This window comes from Ruditapes philippinarum, unplaced genomic scaffold (genome assembly GCF_026571515.1).
Source record: "Ruditapes philippinarum isolate M1 unplaced genomic scaffold, ASM2657151v2 ctg4138_1_1_1_1, whole genome shotgun sequence".
Lineage (NCBI taxonomy): Eukaryota > Metazoa > Mollusca > Bivalvia > Venerida > Veneridae > Ruditapes > Ruditapes philippinarum.
This window is the reverse complement of record NW_026856694.1, coordinates 23,896-34,373: the sequence shown is the minus strand read 5'-3', so window position 1 is coordinate 34,373 and position 10,478 is coordinate 23,896. Positions and strand designations below refer to the sequence as shown.

At 32.3% G+C, this 10,478-nt stretch overlaps 1 protein-coding gene across 2 annotated transcripts; it reads left to right on the top strand.

The window, feature by feature from the left end:
* Positions 1-391: 391 nt before the first annotated feature.
* On the top strand, positions 392-2,045 carry LOC132747389 (FMRFamide receptor-like). Of its 2 annotated transcripts, none has more exons than XM_060736761.1 (2): positions 392-532; positions 789-2,045. In XM_060736761.1, the coding sequence occupies exons 1-2, from the start codon at positions 465-467 to the stop codon at positions 1,855-1,857; spliced, it is 1,137 nt and encodes a 378-aa protein (XP_060592744.1). In that variant the 5' UTR covers positions 392-464; the 3' UTR covers positions 1,858-2,045. The 2 variants fall into 2 exon arrangements, with proteins under 2 accessions (XP_060592744.1, XP_060592745.1); XM_060736762.1 differs by having other exon boundaries at positions 415-639.
* Positions 2,046-10,478: the final 8,433 nt, after the last annotated feature.

Sequence of the window (10,478 nt, the reverse complement as noted above, 5' to 3'; positions counted from 1 at the left end):
AGTTAGGTAGCCACATGTGAAATATAATAATGTCCATAACACTAGATAAAAAAAATCTTGTATTAATTTTATAGAAAAACTTGAATGTTTTGTTTATTATATACTTTTCCGCATTTTTAGCTACATGATTTGAAAAATATCATTTTAATACTGTGTATAGGCTTAATTTAGAAAAAAGTAGTCCGACAAGACACGAGTGAAACATACGGAAAATGAAAATTAGCATTTCATTTCATCAATATTTCTCAATTTTCGATTTATTAGTTATTAGTATATAATAAACTGGTGTACATTAATCTCGAACTATGTTACACGTGTATGCATACATTGTACAGTGTCTTTGCAGTTTTACTGTAACAATTATAATAAAAAGTTATTTAGGATAACAGTTGTCATAAAGCTAGTGACTGCCGATATTTATATCTAGTATCGCGTATTTGTGAGAGAAGATCCATTTACAAACGATGGGAATAAATTCTGTGGCTTTTAGTGGTGGAATAAATTCCGATGATGACTACATATCAAGTCTACTGTCAGTTATTTTCATCTTTGCGCTCATCTGAGCTATTAATGTTTACTGTCAGGAATTATTTTTCCTAACAAATATTTCTAACTAGCAGCTGGCACAAAAGAGTTGACGTAATTTTTTAATAACTTCTCACTTAAAGATATCTTAAAGTGGATCATTAATATTAATTTTAATGAAATTTATTTAAATATTGGAATATTCGTAAATAAGAAATATTTTTATACTCATAACCAAAAGTTATCATTCAGATATTTTGTAGGACTAACTGGACAATGACAGCTTCGCAATACTCCCATTTCCGCTCCGTGGCGGAACTTCGTGCTGGCGTTCTCGTCTGGCAGATAGTATCGCCGATATTGATAGTGTTTGGAACTGTGGGTAATGTACTATCAATTATTGTGCTGTCAAGCCGGAAGTTCAACCGCTGGTCATCGTCGGTATATCTTTTGGGGCTCGCCGTCGCCGACTTGTGTGCTCTATATATTGGATTGTTAAGACAATGGATCAAATATTCATTTGACAGTGACATTAGACACATTCACCCTGTGTTATGTAAAGTCCATTGGTGGCTCATGTACACGTGCGCAGATGTACCCGTGTGGATTTTAACCGCCATCACTGTCGAACGTCTCATTTCGACTCTGTGCCCATACAAAAGTAAAGCAATTTGCACAAAAAATCGCGCCAAAATTGTTTTAATTATGATAGTTTCATTAGCATTAGCTATAAACTCGCATTTACTGTATGGCTTTGGGAAACTTGAGATAACGATTGCAAATGAGACAACAATAGTTATTCCTTGTGCACCATTAACGGACGCCTACGAACAGTTCTTTGGAAAGGTGTGGACTTGGATTGATTTATGTAAATATTCATTGATACCATTTGCGTTGTTGAGTACAGGAAACATCTGTATCATCTACAAGCTGTTGTCGAGTAGCCGTAAGGTAAAGACACAAGTGGCGCCCACAACATCACAAACACAAGCATCATCTGGTAATGAAAGAACGTCAAACATGACAATACTCCTCGTCTGTCTTAATTTTGTCTTTATTGCATGCACTGCGCCTGTATGTATATATTTCATTGGTGAACCATACTGGATTCCAAAGGATGTGCCCAGAAATATTCAACTTCAAGACCCATGGTGGGCATTAGTCAACATGTTGATGTATATAAATAATTCAGCAAACTTTATCCTTTATTGTTTAACCGGTTCTCGTTTTCGTGAGTCCGTTAAAAAGCTTGTGTGTAAGGATACTTATAGTGGTGACGTTACTACAACAGGGGTCGGCAACACCATCAATTCTCGGTCAGCTGCAATGTAAGCTGTACTTAAACTCTGGACTGTGAACACTTTGATAAAAGGTGGTAAAATAATTGTTGTAAATGACTCATTTCAGTGAAAAATATATTTACGTTTTGTATTATTGAGTTTTTGTCCTCGACTGTTTTATGTTGTAATAAAAAACAATAAAAAAGTAATGAAAATGTCAATATGCCCATCACTTTATGGCCGGTGTAACCTTTTTATATATCTAGTTAATCAGCATACACAAACATTTATAAATAATTGAAATTAATTGAAAAAATAGTTTAATTACATACTTTAATTTATCTTTTTTCATATTTATTTTAAATGTACATGAAAAATTCATTACATAAAAATCAAATCATTAATTTGCATATAGACTGTTTAGTAAAATCTGAATTTGAAAGAAAAAATACACCCAGATGAGTGTCTTCATTACAGAGTATGATGAGATGGTCGTTTATACATCAATATAAAAACAATTATACAGATTAAAGGTATGTTCTATATAGTTGGGATAAATTGATACCATTACAACGTGTAATCTGCTTTATTGGTAAACATTTAATCATATCAGGTGAGGTAGGGAGTGTGATATTATAAAATGCAAGGACACGTTTGTATATGGTATGTTATGGCGTGAACGCACGGGTATAGAGTTGCCTCCAGTCATAACAGTATCGTACTATATATTCAACTTCGAAATATTTATCTTAAAATACCTTTTATTAATAACAAAAACTTTTTTTTAAATAGTTGTACAAATTAATGGAATTAAACGTAAAAAAATGCTTCATTGAAAATCATTTTGCTCTTATTTTAGTAGCAAACGTGATCTTTCTAATGTTATCTTGACTTCCCCTTAAAATAGACACTTATAATTTCAAAATAATCTCTTTGTTTAATATTAACCGTATATCATTTTGGTTTGTACAAAGAATATGGAGACCCAGGTGCAAAATACACAAATGATTTTATTAAGTTAAATAATCAGATACAATTATAAGTCGTAAACATAGTTTCCCCTATAACAACTTCATAGTCTTTAGCAGTGTACTTGAATGAAATTATTTAATATCAGACATTCACTTGAACCGATGCTGTCTCCTTAAGATATAACTAACATAACAAAACTATTCAAATAACAAAACATGTCCGATTTTTAGCTGCTCACTTTTTTTTGTATTCATATATGATTTTCTCACACGTTCAGTATTGTTAGTTAACTGATGTTTTATGAAGACATGTAATAAATATAAACCTTCTATATTCTCAAACAGATGTCACAAATGACGCTGCAGGCTAGACTCATCTATCTTAACTAGTTGCCACTATCTCCTATAATAGACAAATTATAAATCATGTAAATAACCAAACCATATAAAATAAAAACATTTCAATATATCCATTGTTTCATTTAATAACCTATCATTACTGATTACACGATATAATAATTTTCGGTAGACTTTTGATAAGATTCGTGAGATATACGCAGTAAATTTTTTTCATTGATTTTTTAAACGTTAATTTATAGCAAGAGACCGTATATATTCTGAGTCAATAAAATCTTACTGGTCATTTTAGGTAACATTGCAAAACGACGTATCTGTTTCACCAAAAGCGCTGCAATCAAGCAATGAGACGAGATGACTTTGGTATCTTCCTAAATTACTATAAACGTGTGTTTGAAAATTATTCCTATACCGTAATTGAAAAAAACATTTCATCTAGATAATTATGCACTTATGATCTTGTTGAGTATGATAATTAATTTCTTATAATATGTCACCTATCTTTGAAGCCATCTTAAATGTTTTTGTTTTCCCCAGTGGTGGCATATTGACACATCCTGACGTTTTTTTTCAATCTACAACTTTCAACATAGAAAGGACTGCACGCACAGCTAATTAATTCAGACAAGTTACCTCCCTTTAATAAAACTAGAAATAAAGAGGCTCAATCCAGATTTTTAATGGTTCCACAACAGATCGTACCGTACAAGGAACTGGAATGGTTGTCTCGAAAAATTCTCGTATCTTAAAGTTGTGACTAAACTTACGAGATTGCTACGGTATAACTAAGATGTCTTTATTTCATTGACTGAAAGGACACCTTAACGATCTCGTTTCTCAAACGTAATTTACGATGTCGTATATGCACAAGGGTGAATATGTGTTGTTAAAACATAACCCTCGCATGCATATTTTTGTAGTATTCTATATCATAGTTGAAATAAGTTTAAAAAAATGGCGGAGTCAAGAAAATGGAGGCCAAATTCTTCCACAAATATACTTGAGATACTTGCAATAGATCAGCAATTTTCTGACATAATCACAAATGAAAAGAAAACAAAAAATGGGCTCAAAGGTGAATTCAGTTTTGTCCTGTGAAAGAAGCTGCACAGAAGTAAGAAAGAAGTGGTGTGACGTGTGATATATGGCATAATTATGAAAATAAACAGTGTTTTATTGAATGCCTAAAGTGAAGAAAACAACATTTTTTACTGTTTTCAACGACGCAGGGGTAACAGACGTACGTAAAAAAAGATTACGTCAGACGTTCAACGTCTGCGCAAACGCTGCGCAAAAAAGTAATTCAAGTTTATTGTCACCATTGCGGTGTAATTTTTAACTGTTTTAGAAAAATATTGATATTTGAATCGGGAAAACACAACAATTACTTATTATGTAAATTACAAGTTTACTGAATAAGAAAATCATAACGTACGCCAAAGGTGATATGAATTTTATGTCACTGATATAACTCAGTTTTCACTGCACTGGAAAGCATAGATATAGATAGAGTATTTTTGTTAATTGTGAGCGAATATGCTATGTATGCTATATATATCCCAATAAAAGTGCAATATTTTCTCACTCCGATGTGTGATGTATAGCATATTCACGAATTGCTAACTGAAACATTTTCTTTTTATCTAATGCCTACAAAATGGAGAAAACGGCAATTTTCAATTGTTTTCAATTACGCGCGGGAAACAGATGAGCGGACGCGAATTTTAAACTTATAGTTATATTACATTTGCGGCGTAATTTTTAAGTTTTTTTATACAGAGAAATAATAACATTTAAATCGAGAAATATGCCATTTATAACAAAACGCTACAATAACTTATTATGAAAATTTACAAACTTACAGAAACATGCAGCAAAACTATACTAGCAATTTCTACGCAGTGATCTCCCCTTATCAGTACAATCTAGTCTCAGTGTGAGTGTTTTACTGTGGGTGATATGGATTTTATTTCACTGTTAATATGAGGTTATTATAAGTTGTAATGTACAATACTGAATTCTATTGGACTCGTACACAGCTGGAAAACTTATATTTGGCGAGGCGTTAGCTATCTGGAGTTCAATATGCATTTGATATAGAATCTTTGGACTGTAAACACGAAAAAGAGACTTGATTGAGTGACATGGATTTTTTTTACTCTTGATGAAATAAAAATGAAGCTAAATTAACAAGATGGGATCCAATTATATTCCTTATCGTAGTCTGGGATGTTTACAGTGCTTCGTAAATTAAAAATTCTTCGAGACAATCAGAAAAAATGCTACGATGGTCTTACGCAGTCAGTGTTACGATAGTCGTAAGGGAAACGAGGCTTTGGAGACAATCCACCCCTGGGGTGGTTGTCTCGAAAAATTCTCGTATCTTAAAGTTGTGACTAAACTTACGAGATTGCTACGATATAACTAAGATGTCCTTATTTCATTGTCTGGAAGGACACCTTAACGATCTCGTTTCTCAAACGTAATTTACGACATCGTATATGAGGTGACTTTGTGTAGTTAACGCATGACCCACCTAACTCGACTTTGAAGAGGCTAGAACTACGGTCTTCTGTATAGAAACTGAGGGACGTGGGTTCAAGTCCCAGATGAGGCAGTTTTTTTTCTTAGAATATTATTTATATGTCTCTCGTATCACTCTTGGTATGAAAAAGGTGTTTCATTTTAATGATAAAATTATTATCGGTATTTATTTGCTAAATTATGCCAAATTTATTATCAAATACCTGATATTTTCAAAGTCTAATAAATTAAACACTAGACGGTAAAAGTATTTTATATTTGACAAGACCAACCAATTTACATGTACTTTTAACAAAATTTAAGCAATCTTTGTAAACAGGCCCTCATTTTGGTAAATTTTAGGGATATTTTGAACAAGGCATTCCATGTAGGCAAATGGTCAAACAACTATTTAAAATGTGTGGGGTAGGGTCACATTTTATACATATTTCAAACATTTTGAGTAGAAACAATAAAAGCATAGCCTATTTTTGACATTGATGCATACATATTTTTGCACTATTTTATATCATAGTTGAAATAAGTTTAAAAAAATGTCTGAGTCAAGAAAATTGAGGACAATTTTTTCTACAAATGAACTTCAGGTACTTGCAAGAGAGGAAACTGAGAGCAAGTCACTTCTTTTCAGCAATTTTTTCTGAAATAATCACAAATTAAAAGAAAACAAAAAAAATGGGTCCAGATAATCGCAAAAGTGTATTCTGTTTCGACCTGCGAAAGAAGCTGCACAGAAGTAAGAAAGAAGTGGAGTGACGTATGATATATGGCATTATCATGAACAACAAATAATTTCTTATTAAATCCGTTCAAGAAAAGAAAACAGCAATTTCAACTGTTTTCAACGACGCGGGGGGTAACATACACACGTAACGTTCAACGACTGCGGAAAAAAGAAATTCAAGTTTATTGTCATCATTGCGGTGTAATTTTTAGTTGATATTTGAAGCGAGAAATATGCCAACCAAAAGCAACAATTATTTTTTATGTAATCTCACAACTTTACTGAATTAGGAATTAAAAGGTATGCTAGAGGTTCGCAAAGCTATTTCAGTCATAGTGTGAGTGATGGCCAGTTTTCACTAGTTAGCATTAAATAGATAGAGGATATTCAAGTTTATTCTATAAATACAGGATTTATTTTCATCGAGTGGTATGAAAATAAATATTTCATGAGTGGCGGTAGCCACGAGTGAAATATGAAAATTTTCATACCACAAGATGAAAGTAAATCCTGTATTTTATTGAAAAATCTTGAATTTTCTGTTTATTACATACATTTTTCTCTTTGATATTACAATTTGAAAGATTTACTCTTAAATTTTGTTTAAATCTTGTTGGCTGAATTTAGAAAAAGTAGTCCGGCAATACACCAGTGAAAATACAGAAAATATGTTTCACTGTAGTGAAAAAAAATAATTTTATAGTTAAAATACGGAAAATGAAAATACGCAGTTTATTGCATCAATATTTCTCAATATTTCATTTCATTTATAAGTACATAATAAATACAGCATATTTGTTAATTGTGAGCGAATTTGCTATATATCCCAATAAAATTGCAATGTTTTTTCACGTCGATGTGTGATTATATCATATTCACGAAAAACTAACTAACAGCCATTTTCATTTGTTTTCAACGACGCGCGGGAAACAGACTCACGTTAAAAGATAACGTCAGACGTTCAACTGCTGCGCGGACGCTACGTAAAGAAACGTTATTTTAAATTTAAAGTCATAATCGCGGAGTAATTTTTAACTTTTTTATTAAACAAAGAAATAATGACATTTGAATCGAGAAATGTGCCATATAGAACAAAACACTACAATCACTTATTATGGAAATTCATGAAAATTAAATGTTCGCCAAATCAAGTTCAGCAATCTCCTACGCAGTGATCTCCCCTTATCAGTACAATCTAGTCCCAGTGTGAGTGATATACTGTGCATGATATGGATTTTATTTCACTGATAATACAAGGTTATTATACGTTGTTGTGTTAAATACTGAATTTTAGCGCCTCGTCAAATATAAGTTTTGCAGCTGTGTACGGGTGCAATAAAACCAGAGTATTGTCAATGACATCTTCATTTCACATCATCAATGTTTTGACAGAACTTTGTTCATTTGCGTACAATATGGATTTGATATGTATTAAAGTGTATTAAAGATATGTGCTGGTGAGACGAAACATCAACAAACAAATGCCAGGTGATTTAACACATACAATGACGCTTGTCTGCGAAGAGCGGAAAACTATATAGATGGAAACTATTATACAGCAATGAGTGAAATAAAATATTGAACGTTTAAACAAATTCAAGAGCTAATGATGCAAGGCAAAAAAATTGTTTTGGTAAAGAAAAAAATTAACAATTGAAAAGCATATCAAGCATTTTCTTCTGTTAACTCAATAGCAATAAAACGTAATGTAATAAACTTTCAGCACACTAAAAAGAATATCAGCAGGAAACTTTAGTACCTTGTCGATCTTATGTAGTATTAAAGCGATATACATGTACTTGCTTTTTTCAAGAAAACTGGTTTACAATTGAAGGTCTTTAATACAATAAATGATAATCATATTAATAATTTGTAGTATTATACTTGATACGAAACCAAAAGAGAATTATATGAAGCGAGATACATGATCCGACATAAATGGTATTAAGAGGTTAATACACGGCAGGAGAGGGCCGGAAGGTGATAATCGGCCCGCAAAATGAATAATGGACCCGAGGGCTTTAGCCCGAGGGCCATTATTCATTCAGGGCCGATTATCACCTTCCGGCCCTACGCTGACGTGTATTAATGTCTTTAATACACTTGGTAGATCTAATAGTAGCATTTAAAAAAACAACAAAAAAAATAACAAAAACATAATCAAAACAAATAGACTTTGAAGTTCTTTCGTTGAAATTCTTGTCTACTCTTCTACTGTTCTGTACAGAGATGTTTTCTGTTTGTGTGTACCAAGAAGCAAGTTTTATTTTCATTTTTTTCGGAATGAATTTGTCGTATTATTTCTTCAAATTTCAATAGTAACAAAAATCTGTTTGTACTAAATACGCTTAAGGTCTCATAATAAAAATAAAGCGATTCGTGCTGACAACCTACTTTCACTTTTACAGTTAACTGTTTGATGACGTTAAATGTGACGTCATTGTATCAGTTTGTGCACGTGCACATGTTCTGCGGGCTGATAACTAGTTCTCGGCCCCGGGCCGCAAACTCATAATAGGTCACGTGACACTCATAATCAGTTGAAATCATAGGCAATTTTGTTACTATATATAGTAACAAGTGTATTAAATCTTTATATAGCAGTTAACACATTGTTATAGAATACAATATTATTATTTATCATATAAATAGAGGATATTCAAATTATTCCTATAAATACATGAATTATTTTCATCGAGTGGTATGAAAATAAATATTTCATGAGTGGCGTTAGCCATGAGTGAAATATGATAATTTTCATGCCACAAGATGAAAATAAGTCATGTATTTATTGAAAAAAATTTGAAATGTCTGTTTATTATAATATAAATAGAATTTAAAAGAAAGAAGTCCGTCAAAACACCAGTGAAAATACGGAAAATATGTTTCACTGCAGTGAAAAATATTTTTTACAGTGAAAATAAGGAGAATAAAAATACGCATTAATGAGCCGCGTCACGACAAAATCAACGTAATGCGTTTGCGACCAGCATGGATCAGACCAGCCAGCGCATCCGCGCAGTCTGATCAGGATCCATACTGTTCGCTTACAAACCCTATTACAAGTAGAGAAACTGATAGCGAACAGCATGGATCCTAATTAGACTGCGTGGATGCGCAGGCTGGTCTGAATCCATGCTGGCCGCAAACGCATTTCGTTGGTTTTGTCGTGACGCGGCTCATTTTATTTCATCATTATTTAATCTTTAAGTATATAATAAATGTTCATACTAAATCATAAGTCACTTAAAACTCTATCACAGTTTTTTTTCAAGAATAGTTTATAACAGTACCCAAATGATAAATTTCTTATGTTTTTATCCATATTTGGAATTATACCTATTCGAAAATGTGTCCATTGTGGACCAATCTACTTTATACTTAGATCAGAAAACAAGTTTAATAATGTCATGGTAATTAACTGACGCAGACTTTTATTATTTCTTTCAATACATACATGTATATCACAATCACAATAAAGATTTATTCTACTTGTAGCACACGTAAAGATATATACATTTAAAAACAAACACATATAGTGGTTCATTAACGATATCACATCTTAGGAAAACTGTTATTTCTTTAATGATACACAAGAAATTCATGTTACAGAAAGAAGCAGTTTGTTGATAAGGGAAAAATGTAAAACTGAATCGTTTACCAAGGGAAGACACGAACGATTAAATGTACACACTAACTAGACATACTACTTTTAAATGAATGGATTTCCTGTATTTTCCTTTTAGCATGGATTTTGCATTTATTTGAGACTGACAAACATGTTAGATGATATATCGTCATGACGTACTTCTCACTAGGCATTAAATATTTCAAACAATCCAAGAAAAGGCTTTATAAACACATAGTTGTGTTAGAACGAGGATTTGCTTCTGATGGAATCGGGCCTGTGCGGGTTCCTGAAGAAATAGAGTACTCGTGGGTAAGAATTTCCCAGTCCTCTATTTTACCTTAAATACATGTATATGTTATTTTTCTCAATTAAATGGGCACGGTAAACGACCTTGTTGGAGAAGCGGTGAGATTTTATGCAGGCACGTGAATATTTACCATGCACATCTT

What these genes read in the sequence shown, in the direction of transcription:
- LOC132747389 (XM_060736761.1), top strand. Translation starts at nt 465, where the DNA reads ATGGGAATAAATTCTGTGGCTTTTAGTGGTGGAATAAATTCCGATGAT. An exon ending in GACTACATATCAAGTCTACT is followed by an intron (nt 533 to 788) that starts GTCAGTTATTTT and finishes GATATTTTGTAG; the next exon opens with GACTAACTGGACAATGACAG.